The sequence below is a fragment of the Rissa tridactyla genome, chromosome 2 (genome assembly GCF_028500815.1).
Source record: "Rissa tridactyla isolate bRisTri1 chromosome 2, bRisTri1.patW.cur.20221130, whole genome shotgun sequence".
In the NCBI taxonomy this organism is placed as follows: Eukaryota; Metazoa; Chordata; class Aves; order Charadriiformes; family Laridae; genus Rissa; species Rissa tridactyla.
In genome coordinates, this window is record NC_071467.1 from 44,193,552 (window position 1) to 44,211,779 (window position 18,228).

Genomic DNA, 18,228 nt, shown 5'->3' on the forward strand with positions numbered 1-18,228 from the left:
TGATCTGAAACATCCAAAAAGGAGCTAGATAATGGACATTCTTTTCATAAAACCTAGCTGAATCAGTAGGGTGTTACTTACAGGTTTACCCTGTGTCAGAAATGTGTCAAGGAGTGTAAGACACTTAATTTCTGGTCCCGTGTACTCCTTTGTAATGTAGTAATAAATAAATTGAATGAATTCAGAAACTAACTCCATTTAGTGATTTGCAGTAAACAAAGAATGAAGGAGTTAGCAATAAAACACTATAGCAAACAAATGCATCTTCTCAGCGTAAAAGAGCATGTTTTGCCCGGCTCATCATCATATATTTACAAGCTTGCATAGTCTTTAGGTAAGACAGCATTTAACCAAAAGGACTGCATGGGAGCAGGAGTAGTAGAGATTCCTCCCTCTTAGGTGCTCACAGGCCGTGACTCAATGTGGGTAATAGCACACAGAACATAACTGAGATAGTTATTAGTTGAATTAAAGCTACTATTTCACACTTAGAATCATATGCCTCGAACCTATTGGATATATTAAATCCAGCCGTCTGCTATTTCAGGCAGCGCGTCCTAGAATCTTGTTCATAACCTTGTCAAAGAACTGGAATGTGCCTACCTAATGTAAGACATGTCTTGCCTGTTTATCAATTAGCAGAGAGAAATAAATATCCCTTTTTTCTTGAAGAAAGGTCCAAGTCACATTAGCCTTGCTTTTTTTTGTGCTACTATTTATATTATATTATATTATATTATATTATATTATATTATATTATATTACATTACATTACATTACATTACATTACATTACGTACAGAATCTTCCATAGCAGTTATAACAAGAGTGCTGCTAAACCTTGCTGCCCTGTCGCTCAAATAAATACTATACATCCAACGGAAATCAAGTGTCTAAACTTAGTCATCTGTTTTCTTGGTACCCACCTGAAGATCTCTGTAATAACAACACAGCTGAAAAGTATTTGGGTCCAAAATCCCTCCCATAATTCCCATTAATGGGGTGTTGATGAGTGAGAGGGACCATGCAGCCATCAGTGAGACTGGAATTTGACCCTGGTCACTATAAAAAGGCAGCGCTTCAAACTATTTCAAGACTGTTTTTAGAAATCTTAAAAAAAAAAAAAAGAAAAAAAGCTTCCATTCCAAACAAAGGGTGAAGCACTAGAAATTTGAAATACTTCAAATCTACACTAAACTGTAGTGCACAGATGTCAATCCATCAAACAAATGTTATGAGGACATATAAACATATAGTTCTACAGATTAAAACAAGGCATGCTGAATTAGGAAAGCAGTATGCCTTTGCTCTTTATATGTTTTTTAATGTGTTCATTTTCTCACTTTACTATGGTTTGTAGTAGTTGTCCTTTTCTTTTTTAATCATCAGGTTTAGGAATCCTTTCGTACAATACTTTGTGCATTTTTTAAAATGTTCAGTGTTTGCAATACTGCGATTTTGGTAGAACCAGATAGATTGCAGTTACTCTCCTGTGAATGTCCTGTGAATATTAATAATCCTGGGTTTAAGGCAGCAACTCATGTAGATAAGGCCTACAAGGATGAGTAAGAGAGATATGAGTAGAGTAGGTGAGTAGAAACTCTGGTAAGAATGAATGGTTGGCACTGCATGTGATGGAATGGCAGAGGGAAGACAGGAAGAACACAGAAATTGTGACTAAATGCCAGGCTGAGATTTTAGAAGCTGATGCTTCCTTTTATGCCCATCTTTAGTGTATTTAAGGATTACACTGATTTTTTTTAATGCTCTTGCCAGTGGTGACTGACATGGTAAACTTTTATCAGCTGTAATGAAAGCAGACCCTGTTAGGCTTTCTCTTTGGGGTGATACCATTGTACTTCTAAACTGACTGATGTCACAGCCCGCTTTATTGCTCAAGTTCCTGATGAATGTTACAGAATAAAGACTTTTAGTTCTATATATGCAACACTACTGTATTCATAACTAAAACTGGGAGAATTTGAGGATATATCAATTACTCAGCATTTAAAAGGAGTATTATTTGCCATGCTCACATCAGAAAAATATTACTGGAATGAATATCAGGGAAAGCAAATGCTCAGTCACTAGTTTAAGTGTCCTTAGAAGCACTGTTTCAAATCTGGACAAGTAAATAAACATGGAAGCATTTATTTGACCTGGGAGCAGAACTAGCATTTTAGGACTTGACTAATGAGTTATGATCATATATCAAATGTGCATTCCAAATATTCTCTATAAATAAAGTCAAAATACTGAACCAAGATTTTGTGGACAGCAAATAAATCCAAAGAGATTAGAATAGTGTTTATGTCTAGTCTTGGAGAAGCAGAAGATAAATTGACCAAGTCATTCATTATGAATTCTTAATTGCACTCTATTTGTAACCCTTAAGCTCTAGAGTACGCTTTGTATTGCGAGAACAGAAAGAGCTCCTGTTAGATGGAGTAAATGGGAAGCCTAGTAAACTCCGCTCAGAGCAGAATGGTACGCGTGAGGACGTTCAGCATATTCTCCATTCAGTAGATGGCAGTGGTATGCAGTTGTAGATTAATTCAGGATTTTCTCTTGAGCAGACACGACGCTCTCATCTCTGTGAATCCAAGCAGTGTTGATTTGGGGGTTCATTTGGGTCTTTTTTTTTTCCCAGAAAATACTACGATACCAGATAATTTTTCATCTGCTAGAGCAGAGAGTGGTAGAAAATGCAAAAAATTTTGCTAATTTATTGTAGTCTTCACTACTCAGCACTTGGAAGAATCTGTTAAGTTTTGAATTTCAACCAGAGGTATTACATACAGAAAGGAATGTGTCTGTCTGGGGCATTGACTCATTTTCCATCTATGCCCCGTGGAACTTAGTACGTACGCATCAAAGTCTCAAAATAAAAGTATTCAGTAAGTGGGAACTGTGTGTGTTACTTAACAGAAGCAGTAACACAGTGACGTCTCGGAATACTGCGCACAGAAATAGATATTTTCCCTTGTCTAAAGGAATGAATTGCAGATCTGTTGGGGGAAAGCAGGGTGAGTGTGTGTATAAGCAAACAAATTACTAAGACAATTAGAAATGTTTATAAAGCTTTTAATTAAGGAAAACTGCAAGAAAAAGAACAAAACAAAAGCAGAAATGTAGTTTATGCGGTAGAAACCACAGATGAGGAGGCTAAGAGAACTAAATTACATCATTTAAGTAGGTATTTTTTCATATGGCAGTTATTTCTAACACAAATAATAGAAAACGTTTAATGATTTATGATTGTTAACGATTGAAGGAGTTGCTCTCTGTTGCACTAAGCAGTTTTTTCTTGCCTCCCTATGGGAAACTGCAATAGAAAAAGCATTTAAAATATCAGTCTGTGAACTGAGTTGTAACACAACTACAAATTTGTCCTAAGGATTTCGAGCACTCTTGGACAGACCCCAGAATCAACTGGTGGTCCCTGAATAGGGAATACCAATGTCACATATTTTCAACAAAGAACTGCATGCTCTGTTTCTCTGCTGTATCAGACACCACATGAGGATCCAGAGAAATATTTAAATCTATAATAATATGTCCATTGTTTGCAGAACAAAAATTAATACTAATTTGGTAACAATGGAATAGCAGCTAAAAAAAAAAAAATAAAAATTAAAAATAGCATTGCCAGCATAGCCAAAACTGCTGCAAAGTTTTGTAGGTAAGAATTTTGTCCAGCCATGGGCCCAGAAGTAAGAGTTTTATGCGGTCTGGTCACAGCCAAAGTATAATAATGAAAGTAGGAAATTAAGACCTTTTAATTGGTCGGATGCTGAAGAAAGAAGCATATGTTAACTGATTCAACCCTGCTTAAGGTCCTCTGCTGCTGCTGAGGGCTATGTTAGGAGCCGTTCTCCTGAGCACTGCGAAACTGTGGTGTGGCGAAAGCCCTACCCAGGGGGTGGGATTGATTCCCTGTGGCAGCTGCCCACAGTGGTCACTAGATATTTCTGTCTACGTCTGGCAGGAATACCTGGATCCGATCTCTAGGTGCGTGCTCCATGCCCATTCATTCTCAGGGTATTTTAGCACGCGATTCCCATGTATGACACTGTAGACAAACACCTGTGCTTTATTGAACATCACACGATACTCTTATCAAAATGAACGCGGGTATTTTTTTCTCCACTAGGATGCCTTATCTTTGTACTCTTTTCTATTGTTGATTTTGAGAAACTCTTGTTGGAGTGGTTTTTTTGTTTTTTTTTTTTTTTTGGGGTGCTTTTTGTTTTTTTTTTGTTTTTGTTTTAAACTGAGGCTGTACATCTCTTCCTAACATTTATAGAAATTATTATATATGTAAATTAAGACATGCAGCAGAGGGATGGTTTGGGTCATTAAGGTTTCTGAATATCTTTTGTTGTTTTGATTTTTTTTTTAAAGCACTGCTTTTTTAAAGATTTCATGTATCTTTAAGACAATCATGCTGAGGACACTTTCATCCTGGCATTGTGATGTCATTCCATTAACTCATATTTCTAGTATATCACTTTACTTGGGTATTTTTCTCTTGTCCCTGTCTGGTTTCATCTCCGTTGCTTAAGTTCTTCTGACACCTTATCAATTTCTTTATGAATTTACATTTGAAAGATTTTACTATGATTTTTAGCACCATACTTTTTGTTTTTCCATAAACTAAATCCATCTTGACATTGCTGAATGTATGTAAACCTGCTACTACGGGTGTTTCACCTTGTATTATTGTCACAGTAGACGAGGGTTGACATCTTTAGGCACTGTGGGGAGTTTCTAGTAAAAAAAAGCTCCATCCAAATAAATGGGGCTTGTCTATTTTAACAAGTACTTGAGACAGTTTTGCTGACAGTGTTCCAATATTTGTAGAAGCGTGATATTTCAACCACTGCAAGATTTATTCCTCTACTATGAATGCGTACAGCCTTTGTTTAAGTTGAAGCTTTGGAGAGTCTTGTCCATCTAAATGTCACTTTTAATTAAAACTTTATTAACACATACTGTGTTGTAAGCAGGTTCATAACATGAAATGATCTTCTAAAAAAATAAAATAATCACAGGCTATTTTAATGCCAAAACCACATTTTTAGAAGCCTGCATCTGGGTTTGTAATAGAAGAGTCAGCTGCATCTCACTGCTGGCAGTTTTCTTCTGCTATTTTATAGACAGAAAGAAGGAAACACACAATAAAGCATTTATTTTCTAAATGCCATAGCTATAAAATAAGTTTAAACAAAATACACATGAATTAAGTTTTTCATAAGATTGTATGTGTGATGGTTGTGCAAAATCTAGATTAATCTATATTAGACTAGGAAAAATTGATTATAAGGTTGGTAATGCAAGACCTTCTGAAATGCATTCCTTTGTATTAAAATAAATTTGACTTGAAAAGGATTATAAAGTAAAAAAAAAAAACAAAACAAACATGACTAGGAATAAAAATAAAAAGCACAGAAAGAAGGGTTAATTCTAAAGCACTGTCCTTTCTGAAGAACAGTTGCATTAACTCAAAATGGCTTTACCAGAATGAATAAAAAACAGATCAGGGTCGTGTAACCATTTTATGATATAGTAAGATGTATTACCATTACTATTGACTATATCTTGGACTATTTATTATATCATAAAAAATTTTTCTGTGAGGTTATAATCATTTGAACTGCCTAACTCCATTGAGTAACTTCTTGAAGTACAGAACAACGTAAAACCAAGAAACGCCTGTTATTCCATCATGGGACATGTCATTTCAAGGAATCTTGTACAAAATAACAGTGGATATTCTGAATTAGCAATGGATATTCTGGAAAATGGATAATTATTAAACCTGGCTAAAGACGCCAAGCTTTAAATACTGCAAGTGAAGTGTGTTGTGGAGAGCACTTTAGCACCTGCATGTAAATCTGACAAGTATCATTTAGGAGGCAGACAAACTAGTGACAACTAACATCATTTCTGGTTTTAAGTTCTGTTGAGTAGTCTTATTTTTTCCTGAAACGTTTACCTGCTATGGAGAAGTGTAAGAGGTGATTTTTTTTTCTTATTTTGTTTTAGTAATTGAGGAGAAATTGATTTTCATTTTATTGTGGTTTTTTTGGATGCGTGAATATCCTTACAAAAAGAAAAGATTATGATTCTTGATGAAGACTTTTTTTCTTGCATAGAAAGATTAAGTGACTTGGCCAACGAAGCAAAGCCTGAGCTCTGCCGCTTCACATTGTCTGCAGTCACCTACAGTACAGCCTGCAGTGAGATGTTGTAGATCCCTCTCATGTAGACCCAGATTAGGCCAAGATCTGGAGTAATTTTTGCTGTCTGACTTACACTGCTTCTCTGAATAAGCTAAAAATAAGCAAAGGCTGCCTGTTGGGAGGATAAACAAATTGAGATCTTGATTTTTTCTGCCAAGGTGATATCACCTGAGGATGTGGAGTTTTCATGCCCCAAGCCAACAAACTGCTGCGTGGATTTGGCTTATTTTGGTGCTGCAAGCACAGCTCTTCTTGTTATTTATGCTACAGCAAGACATGACTCTTCCAGGCATGATTAGGGTGACGTGGTGCTGGAGACAGTACAGACATAGGGTAAAAATCAGCACCTGCTGTCACAGCTTTGCAGTCTGAACAGACAAAACACAGAGAGAGATCGAAGGCACAGAAAACTGAAAAGCCTGATCCAAGGTGAAGGAACTGTGTCTTGTATTGCAGGTTAAGCATATGCCTGCGCCCAGGGCTGTGGCTTATTTAGTCTTCTTCCTCTCTGTAATCGCGTCCAAATTAGTGAAAAAATTAAAACATTGATGTCAGCTACCAGGTGCTGAATAGCAACTGAAAAGCGCACAGAATAATCCTCTAGGGAATTAGCTTAACAACAGCGATTTAAATCAACTTTGGAAAGTTTACAACAGTGTGGGGAGCGGAAGCAGCTGTTGCTCACTGCTGCTTAGCTCAGACTTTTCTAGCTCACACTGTCATCCCGTTTATCCCAGCATGGTATAAAACTCTGGCAGATCCAGACATCTTTTCCCTGAAGCCCCAAGACCTTCTGTGAGGTGCCACAACTCAGATTGCGAAAATTAACAGTGTGGATGGTTTAGAATCAAATTTACAGTATAAATTTACCCATTCTGTCTCTGAAGCAGAGCTGGAAAACCTTCTAAATTTATCTCATCCTGATATTCTTGCCATTTCTTAGTATTTTAGACAGCAGATCCAGTAGCAGATCTGTCCTAGCACCATTTAATAGTTGTCCATGGCCATTGCTCTCAGTGGAAGGGGTGTAGGATGGGCAGCATTTTGCCCCTGATGAGTAATTATCTGAGGACACACATAGAGGTCCTAATGTAAATAAGAAAGAAATCCTTGAATTAAGATTATTTGTTATTATAAACTGAGATTATACCTGGCATGAAGCCAGAGTAAATAGCACAAGTGCCTTATAACTCAGAAGTACTCTCTCTGGTGAGCGGTGCCGCTTTAGGCACGGGGATGCCACAGTCCGATTATTCTCCCGGCTGATTAAAAACAATCAGTTACCATATCCCACGGGACAGACATACTGGCTGTATTTTACCAGATTGTGTAACATGGTCTTGAGGCAAGAATGGATTGAGTAAACTCTCTCCTTTCAATATTTCCTGTTCATGTGGGTTTCACACTGAAATAATTTCATTCTTTCTTTTTCCTGTGTCTTTTGTATTTTTGCCCAGTGTGACTTTCAAGTGTTTTGATTTGAGTAATACTTTGCCAGCCTATCTTATTATATTCAAGTTTCTGCTTTTTCTTTGTGAAGTTAATATGCCAAAGGAATTTAACTTGTATTGTGAGCATATATTTTGAGAATGGATATTAAGCTATCTGTCTTAATAGGTGATAGATACCACATGAAATATGACTGGAGTAACTAAGAGCTTGTTAGAAGCCAGGGAAAACTAGTGTAGAGGTTTTGTCAAGATGATTTTTCACTGCTTTATAAAAGCATCCTGTATGGACTAGAGATCCTGTTTCTGGCTGCAGTGTGATCTGGTTGGGAGTCAGTGATATATATTCTATTCAAAAAAGATGTTCATTAGTTCGATTGAAATTCTAAGTCCTTTGAGACCTCAGCCTCATGTTTGTCTACAGATAGCAGGGCTTGGCTATGCTGCTGGAAGATGGAGGAAAATTACTGTGCCTGTGTTGGGCAATTCATAGTTCAGGCAGAGTTGCCCCTGCCGTTAGAGCCAGAAGCGTTCCAGTAACCTGTGCTGCCCGTGATTTTCATACAAATGAGCTTAGGTTGTCTTTGTGGAGGGCCAGGGGCTCACTGATTGTTTTTTTACTGAGCAAGTGCACTGTACTGTTAAGAAAACGAACACTTAGAAGAAAAGCTGAAAGGTGGGCCCATGTTGAAAAGCTGCTTGCTGCCCGGAGGGGTGGCAGCCGCAGCAGGGGAGGAGCAGGCACACAGTCAGTGTCATTCACACGCTTCCCGACACACGACTGACCTAGTTTTCCCTACTGGGACAGGCGTAACCGGGCTGGTGTGAACCTTGGGCTAATGTAGGTTATTTGTGGGAAGCAGACCCTGCAGCGTTCCTGCTCAGGCTTACCGACACAGCTACAGCTGCAATTCTATGCTTGTTCCTTCTCTGAGCATCAAATCCATTATCCTGTTTTTCCTTCTGTGCGTTTAGGTGTGGGTTTTTGTCTGTATAGTGTATTACAGACTTTTCCTAAAGAATTTTATGGGGCAAAAAGCAGCTACTGTTCCTGTGGCAGATTCCATAGACTTTGAAAGGACCCAGGTCTATCTAAATGTTCTTTGTCAGAGCAAGAATGGCCTGTTGCTAGCCCAGCCTTCACCAGGCTTCGGTTATTCATCAGTACTGGTCCATTTGAGGCATCTCACTCAAAACTCACACACATTGTTTTACTATTTTGTCTTCTCATGTGCTTCATTCCGTGTAATTTTAAACTACCTGACATTTTGTGACAAAATTCTAAGTTTAATGGAGAAAGGGTGGTATTTCATTTGCAATAAGGAAACAAGCCAAAACTGAGAGTTTTGGGGAAACGTAAGTAAATTAAGCTCACTAACCTTGCTGAGTTGCAGTAAGACTTCGGCATTTCAGTTTAAAATCCCAGCCTAAAAATGCACTCCTGTGACGTCTGAGAAAAAGCCAGTGGTAAGAATTTAATTGGGGAAATAACCAACATCTTCTTATAGTATGAAAGGAAACTTGCCCTTATGAAATAAATGTTAATTCAGACAGGGAAATGAAAAAAAAAAAATATAGGAGAAGACAAAGATTTATAATTACATTAGCAGTAAGGAAATATTTTTAGTGAATAAATATGTTTAGCTGCAGGTCTTAATGCTGCGAGTTAATCATGTTCCTTGTATTAGCGCTAAGAAAAGCATTTCTTCTGAATTTAACATAACATGCAACTATTATATACAGTCACTGTCTGCAATAATAACTACAGTTACCTAAGAAATGTTAGTACATTTTTCAGTGGAAGTGTACTAGTTCTGAGAATATTTACTTGCATCAAAAGTTTATGCTGTCAGCCAGAGGCAGCATCTCACTGCAAAAAAGGAAATGAGTTTTTGCATTAACGCCAGTTTCTATTCTACGATGCCTTTGATTGTTCTGAGATTTGCATTTTCTCTCATGCTTTTTGGAAAAAATACTGTATATGGAACTGGAATATTTTAAAATCCACAGCAATTTTCACAGGAGAGGGGTACTATTTTTTGACTAATAGTGCAATGAAAATATGCGTGGCCCTTATTTATCTTGCATGATCTGTAGGAGACTTCTCTTCAGGTACCTGTTATTTGAAAACCCGAAGAATAGTATTTAGTTTGCATTTATCTAGGTATTTTATATGATTTGTTCAGGTACTCAAATACTTGTCATAACATCATAACTTATTTATAGAAATACTTACAAAATTATGGCTCAAATCAGACCTAAGACGTACAGAAATATTGTCAGAAAATCTGATAGAGTTTGTTGTAGGATGTTGGTATTCACATTTGAATTAATGGAAACATTTTACAATCTTGTTTATACACACACACACAAACACAAAACTATGAAAATTGATTTCATAGTTAATTTGGGAAGCTGTTTGGTCTCTTTACGGCAGACATCTTAACATATTATGCTTTCATAACTTTTATTGTAATTCCTATATTACATACATTTGTTTTTCTTCTCTCCTCAGAAATTTTTCCAAGAGATTCCAGTCTAAAAGACAAATTCATAAAACATTTTACAGGTAAGGCGGCTGCTTGCTGTTAATTTACCTACATATGCATGTTCTCAGTAGCCACAAGAGTTACACCATTAGCTTTTTTGAGGTTCTGCACCAAGTTTAACATTTGCAAAGCTAGATTTGCATTGTTTAGGATGGAAGTTTTTACAGAACTCTAATTATATTTAGGTTTGAGTCTTTGTTTGAATAATCTAGCCTAAAATAACTTTCAAAACATAGTAAGTTAAAACATTCATTAATTAAAACCTGTTGTTTCATTTTTAGCATCCTACAACAAGCATCCTGCTTGTTGATTTGCAGCTACAGTACAAGTTTAATAGTTGTAGATACTGAATGTATACGTGTCTGTATGCTATGGATATTGCATTGTATATCTACGTGCAAACAATTTGCAGTATGGTGTTAAAAATGTAATATGTGGGAGCACCTATCTGCTATCTCTGGCAAGTAATATTTTAATGAGAGAACTCAGTACATTTTTAATTTTAAATCTATATTTATATACACATTTTCTGTAATTTTTGTCAGTCCTACCATATTTATTTTCAAGTTCACTAATTTTAAAACTTTTCATTGGACTGCATATATCTTTCAGAAGGAGACCTATGTGTCCATGTAAGTTTTCACTATATTAGGAAAACCCATTTTGTCTTCTCTCTCATGATGTATATGTCTGAATGCTTGTTTTAAGAAGGCAAACAAATAGAACAGGGAAGGATTAAACAGTGTAAATGAATCAGAAAAATCATTTGCTATTTCAAATATGAAAGTTCAATATGTTTACGGTCAAGTATTTGCAATTGAAAACTGAGATGGATTTGTATAATGCACTTACCTTTGGTAGTCTTTTGTAACAACTGGAAAAATATTGTACCCTCTGCATATAAGCAAAAAGAGTTGTCAACAGCAAGATGCTTGCGCTGATTCTTTACTTTGCAGTTCTAAACATTCTGTGATTCAGAAAAGTGAAGATCTCAGAGCATGACGGTGAAAACCTGTTGGTGATTTTCAACATTATTGGGATTAGTGAAACTGAAAACTAGATAGTTAGTAGTTGGGGCGTGAAAAAGAGAAGTGGAAGTAATTATGCATTTCTTCTTTGCTGGAAATTTCAGACAGTCCTTGGCAAGAAAGGAAAGAAGTCATTGTCTCTTTTGCATGGGTGAAGTGTCCTCAAACCTTTAGGATGAGCACAAATTTAAGGATCTTTCTGCCAAGTGCTAACTGCAGCCTAACAGCATCTGCAGGAAACGTGCCACACCTGGCTGGCCCTTCATTCTTACAGTAAACAAGAGGAATCATGAACCTTACCAGTTTCAGTCCGTATGAGAAAGAAATGAAAAGAATTTGCAGATTCCAACTATGCTATCCTATGTAACACAGGAATTCTGAAAATTCCTCTCCTGGGGAGGACAGACAAGAAAGATTTGCTTGTATTAATACTTAATAAATTTCTTTTTCATTTTTAAGTTTGGAAACTGCTCAGTTACCATAAAAAGCTCAACATAAGAATCTGGGGAAGCTAAATAATGAATACAGAACAAGTTTCATTACTCAAAAACAACCATGAGCTTTACAGAAGGTATTTTTAGAATACTAAAACATAGAAAAGAAAAAGAGCAAAAAATACTTGAAGGCCTGTTTCTGGAGCCATTCATCAAATTAATACTATTTTTCTGCATGAGTAGTTGCCATCAAAGTTGCTGAAATTATTTGACTAACATTAGCTGGAACGAATAAGGAAACCAAGTTCATTGCAAAATTATTGACGTTTATTTCTTTGTTGGCTCAGAATTTCTGCCTACATCTTTTTTCTTTTTAAATTATGTTCTTAAGATCTTCAGTGAGAGGTTTTTCTGCCTGTTTTTTTCTTTTCCACAGCTTTATTAGGTCCTGTCATCCACAGGCGTTTTCTTAAAATGCAGCCTAACGTTGTTTTTCTTGATTCTGTTCAAATCATAACTTTTTCTATCAACCTTAGTTAAGTGAACTGTTCAGTTCACTTAAGTCTTTACTAGTTCAAGAGTTAGAACATCCTAAACTAATGAAGTTGTGAAAAAGAGAAGAGAAGGGGAAAACAACATTATCTTTACAGTCCATTATCTTTACAGTTTCAGGGTTAAGAAAACTATTGTACACTTCTAGTATGCCAAGAATAGTAGAGACATTTTAAAGCCAAATAAGAATCATATGTAACAGTCCTCGACAATAGGAAAAATCATAAATAATCTTGTGAGTCATAAAGCTATCTATCAATTCAGCTTGAAAAGCCAGCTGATGGAGGGCTCTGTAAGGCACAAATAAAATAACAGCCTATTTTTGATGGCGGGGAAGAGAGCTGGAAAACCATATATTATCTGAAGGAACATGAAATTTATTTAGTGACAAAAGCTGATGTTATCTCCATGTATCATGGATAATTTCACATTACATAGTTTCTCTTGAGCCTAATTATTCTCTCAGATAAAAAATGGCAACAATCTTCCAGTTCAAAGTTGCAAAGGCTGATTTGTCAGTTTGTTGAAAAGCTTATTTGTGGCTGAAAAAATCTCATGAAACCCACATATTACTTTAAAATATATCTAATGTTCAATTGTGTTCACTGCCAGAAAGAGGAGTCATCTCAAGCTTGTGGTAGTTTGGCCCAACTATCCAGAGGGAAATGGCATGGTATGTTTTACCAAGCTGATAAACCACCTGTCAAGTGGTGAAATAAATAATATTTGCCCGGAAATGCTTGCTGTCTTCCTCTGACAGGGAAGTTAGTCAACACAGTGTGCTTCATATAGATCCTTTGGTAGCATTGCTTGAAAGAAGCTATTCTTATTCAGGGTTCCTATTTGTGCTGAATTTAGAGGATGCAAGTTAAATTTAGTCTTGCTCAGTTAGTGTCAATGTGTGTCAGTGTTTCCTGTCCAAATCACAGGAAACTCTTCCCCAGCTGTCAGTGGTAGTATTGCTAAGCAGGTTACACGATGCAAATTCTACATCTGTGCTCTGCTTTTCAACTCGGATGCCATCAGTAATTACCTTCCCTGCGCCATCAGCAATTATATCAGGGCTTTTTGACAACTTGTTAACTTTGAGCCATGTTTTGGAGACCACTAGCTATATATTCTTATCAAATATTAATGCAGGTAGATATCACTGATATCCAGAGCACAGGCTGGAAGAACGGAGACACAGGATGCTACAACCTGGGCACACAGGGATTTGCCTCACTCAGATGTTGCAACATGTGCTGCCCTCTGCATATCTGCACGCTTTCTTGCTAGGAGTACTTTAATGGGAGATCAGTTCCTAGATGTTATTCAGCTGTCATTTTTTTTCCTCGACACCCACATTGTATATTAAGAACTTCATAAACCATCTATGTGCAAATTAGAAGCATTAGTATATGAATCTACTTCATCTTTCCAGGGCTTAGAAACTCATATTTGCTTAAAATGTTGCTTTTCTTTATCTTTAGAAATAATATCTGCATTCTATCTACATTATTCCTTCTAGATTAGAATTCTGACTATCAAGCAAATGAAATTCTGTTGTAGTTACACCATTCTATTTTTCAGCATATAAGAAATTTGACTGTTAAATTTGAATTACTGGAATTTCAAGGCTAAGACAATCCATCATTTCCAAGTGCCATTTTTCTGTTATTCAGATCATGAGCGTAACAGTGTAGCGATAGTATTTTTTCTTTTATTTCAGTAGCATTGTTAAACTTGTATTGCATCATAATTGTTTAAGGTGTAGCAGAAGACTAAATGCAACTTTGTCAAAACACATGGAAATTAATTCTATGTGTTGATGCCATTCATTGAAGCTGCAAAGCAGTGACATTGAAAGCTTGTGGTTAACTCCTGCGTACTCTCCAACAGGGCCAGTCACATTTTCGTCAGAGTGTAGCAAGCACTTTCATCGACTGTATCACAACACAAGGGACTGCTCAACGCCAGCTTGTAAGTAGCAATTAATGTACTTTAAAATGCTAGCTGAGATACCTGTTTAAAAGAAACCTGCTTTTCCTACTACGTGTTTGTTGTGCTGGTCCTTGTGTAACCGTTGCTCTTTACTTTAGCACTATAGTACAGAATATACCCAAGGTCTTCTAATATAGAAAGATTTTCTATTCATGCACTTGCAACCAGCTGCGTATAATGGAGTTCTTTCAAAGTGAGACTAATATAAATGAAATGAAAAGTACACTCTGAAAAACAAGTCAGGCATGCCTATATAGAGGGCAGATGTGAAGCCATATTCTTCTTCCTGCTCCCTTTAGCTCTACTCAGTAACTTGTGCAATAAGATAAAATCAGAACAATTCCCTGCCTTCTCTTAACCCTCAACAGTATGGTTGCATCTCGGTTTTGAGTGTATTTCAGTTTGCGATGATAATTTTCTAATATATACTCATTGTTAAAGATCAAAAAAAGTAAATTGTTTCATCATTTCTGTTATTGATACGTGCAGTTCTTATCAAACATCTGTGTATGAGATGCACAGAAGTTTTGCTTTAACACAGCTTGAATATAATTTTGTCAGAGAGATTGAAAAACAAAACTGTCTTAAGAATTCGTTAAATGGATAAAACAAACAAAAGCAAGCAAACAAAAAACCCAAACAAAATGGAATTCCCTTAAAAAGAAGTTACTTCATCATTCTCCAGTACAATGGAATATTCAAATAAAGTGAATGGAAGATAAGCAATACCATTTAATTAGAAAAGGTGAATCTATTAGTGATGTGTAAGCACACACTATGGACCAGGGTGTTTTGGAAATTTTTCAGGATTTAACATGAAAAAAAAAGACACGTCTGCATCACTTAGGAAGATGGTAAACACTTTTTGTGAGCAGCTGAGATGCTTTTTCACCAAAGCTCAGCACCTTAGAGGATCTGACTTTTGAAAGGGGATGGAGCAGCTCTCGTCTCCATCCACCCTTCCACTGTTCAGAAGTTGGAAAGTAGAAATCCATGGCTCATACTCAAAAGATATACGTATAGCTTTGTAAGTAGACATATGAGTAGGCAAGATGGATATCTATTACATGCTGCGCAACAAAAATACAATGCATGTTGCATATTGCATACCTTGAATACATGGATCCACAGTATATGGGTGTTATTTGGACTCCCCTGTCTTGCTTAAGTGCTTACTTTATTTATGAAGAAACACAGTCATAATATTTCTCTTCTAATTAAATAGCTTTTCTCTAAAGTTAAAAACAAGTTTATGGTTAGGACTGTGTGAAGAACTGATTTTTAAGTTCAACTGTCAAGACAAAAAATAAAATAAATTAAAAAACCCAAGGAGGGATTTTATTTTTTTCTTGTTTTTGTCAGCCAAACTCAAAGCAGACTGAGTTTCATTCAACCTGAAATGCTCTGTTGATCTGAAAAGAAGAGTTAAATCCTCAGAACGGTCTTCACCTTGTTCAGCACTCAGGGCTTAGGCTAGCTATCAAGCCAGGATCTTTTCCTACTTCTTTAGAGGGGTTTAATATTTTCTTTCAGGGACACCTTACCCACTACAAGAAGTCTTAGGATGAGTTACTTCTTCTCCGACTGACACAGTTATATTCTGTACAAACATTCTGTGAAGCACTGAACCAAGGTTAGCATTCAGTCTCTTGCTGTTTGGCACATTTTCTGTTGATTTGTATTAAAATATTTATCAAGCAAGAGAAGAAAATTGCACCTAAGTATTCCTTATTACCAAACAGATCTTTCCATTAGAAAGGGTGGCGGTGGCTCAGGGCCCACTTGAACCAAGGACACCAGAGAGAGAGATAGGAAGTAGGAAACTAGTATCTCCTAATCTAGATGATTAGGAGATTTACTTGAACATGGAAAATATGGTTTCCTATCAATTTTAATACTAAGTGGAACACTAAAAATGTTTGAAAGAGCCTGAACTCAAACTACCTCATAGTCTGCTGGTTAGAGTAGCCTCCTAGTTCATGAGTTCCTTCAGGTAAAATTGGGAGTTGAACCTGATCTTCTACATCTTAGGAGGAAACTATCCGGTAGAAAATGAATTGCTACCATCACATTTCCACTAGACCCCTGTCTAGGGTAAGGTACAATCTAACTTTGCATCTTGCACACGTAGTTTCATGGATTTCCATCAGAGAATGATTTCACTGTGTAGAGTGTCTGAAATTCTAGTACAAATTCTATATTTAATTTTATGCAGTTTTTTGAGGGTATCTGGCAACTGAGATTCATTATTACTGTGGGTAATTTTGTTTTATAGATTATAAAAGGTGTGCAAGGTTGCTAACAAGATTAGCAATGAGCCCTTTGTGTACACAGTCCTAGGATGTTTGCTATGTAAGTATCATTTTTTCCCACTCATTTTCTTATTTGTTGAATGGTCTAGTGATTTACTTCGCACTTGTACCTTGTTAGCAGGCATGCATACAGAAATGTGGTATTAACAGAGTACATCAACATGCAGCTCTGGCATTGCTGTAAGGACCAAGTGGCTCCTCATGGAAATATGTAGAAGCACAGATACCTCTCATAAAGTATCCACTGTAATTTCCTACCAGTCACTTGTGGCACCATAGTCCATAATTATGGTCTGGGTCAAAATTTTCAAAATTTTGGAAAGGAGCCTAGTTGTCGAAAGACAAAAATGCATGAGGTCTTCATCAACACATTTATTTCAGGCTTTTCAGTAGGAAAGCTGTGTTGTTAATCCATGGAAGAAGCAGAATGTCTCAGTCTCAGGTCTGCCAATGCAATCTTCATAGATAACCTGTCACTTTATTCATCTTTGGGACCAATTCTCATTCCAAAATTGTCTCCTGAGAATTTCTCCAAACTTAATACCACTTCATGGTGATGGAAGTAAACTGAACATAAAGATGTGACAAAGCACAAGTAACAGGCTGTGGAAGGAATCAGTCCTTGTTTATGAACAGGATGTTAAATGTGTTAATTAAACAGCATTGTCACTGATTCTTCAAGTGAGCTGTTTTCTCCAGTTGATTCAATATAATAAGGTGGTTACAAGTTCCAACAGTAATTTGAAAAACTCCACTAGTTATTGACCAATAAAATGTGTAACATCAGTGAATTTACTTTATTTAAATTTCTTCAAAGATGATTTCCTTTCACCACTTCCTCCTGACAAATGCTGCAAGCTTAGAGTTTGAGGGAGTTGTGTATGTCACTTCTTCCTGCATCAAGACTTCAATTCATACTAATCAAGAATAAGAAAGGAAAAGTAGGATATGAGTCAGTGTTAGCTGATTTGATTTCCAAGTGGAGGTGGGATTCATTTTGGTGGCTGTGAGAAAATGCTTTGAAGAATATGGAATGTTTCAGTGCTGAGAAGAAACAACATTTCTTTCTCTTTTCCTTTCTTAACTATTTTCAGTCTGTTTAGCCTCTTGCCTTCCAGGTCTCGCAGATGGTTTTGAATATATCAGGGACACTGAACCAGAGACTGAGTAGGAGTCTCATTGCTTTGTCTGGATCTCCTTTTCATTACTAACGACAGGAGTCCTTTTCTGAATGCCCTGTTTTAATAATTTTTTTTGAGGTGTTCCGGTTTGTTTGTTAGTGTTCTCTTTCAAGTATCAGCTTTCTAAAACATCCCAGCACTGTCTCATTTTCTGCATTTTCACCTATTTAGTCTGTGTTTTTTTCCTCATCTGTAACCCTTTACGCTCTTGGTTCATGGCTCAGGGGTTCCAGAAAGATTTCTGGGTTTTCCAATTTTTTTTTTCCTTTTCTTTGAAAGGGATGAGTCAAAGATCTGCCTCCATATCCACAGTACAGAAGCATCTATCTCCTCCTATTTCCATCTTTAAAATACAAAAGGATTAAAAGTTCCTATGATTTGTAAATCCAGGTGTTCTGATTTGCCTGCCAAAAATACACTCAAAGAGAAGAAAAGTGGGGATGGTAGGATTTAAATGGTAAGCAATGTTAGCAGCTCCTGTGCACTGTGTTCACTTA

General features: G+C 36.6%; 1 protein-coding gene across 1 annotated transcript in view; it reads left to right on the forward strand.

Annotated features, from left to right (window-relative positions):
• ALKAL1 (ALK and LTK ligand 1) overlaps positions 1-16,578 on the forward strand; it is a 33,637-nt gene extending 17,059 nt beyond the window's left edge. Inside the window, exons 2-4 of the mRNA XM_054189565.1 lie at positions 10,208-10,261; positions 14,137-14,217; positions 16,514-16,578. Of these exons, the coding sequence (XP_054045540.1) occupies positions 10,208-10,261; positions 14,137-14,217; positions 16,514-16,578 (200 nt within the window). The remainder of the gene's footprint in view (positions 1-10,207; positions 10,262-14,136; positions 14,218-16,513) is intronic.
• Positions 16,579-18,228: the final 1,650 nt, after the last annotated feature.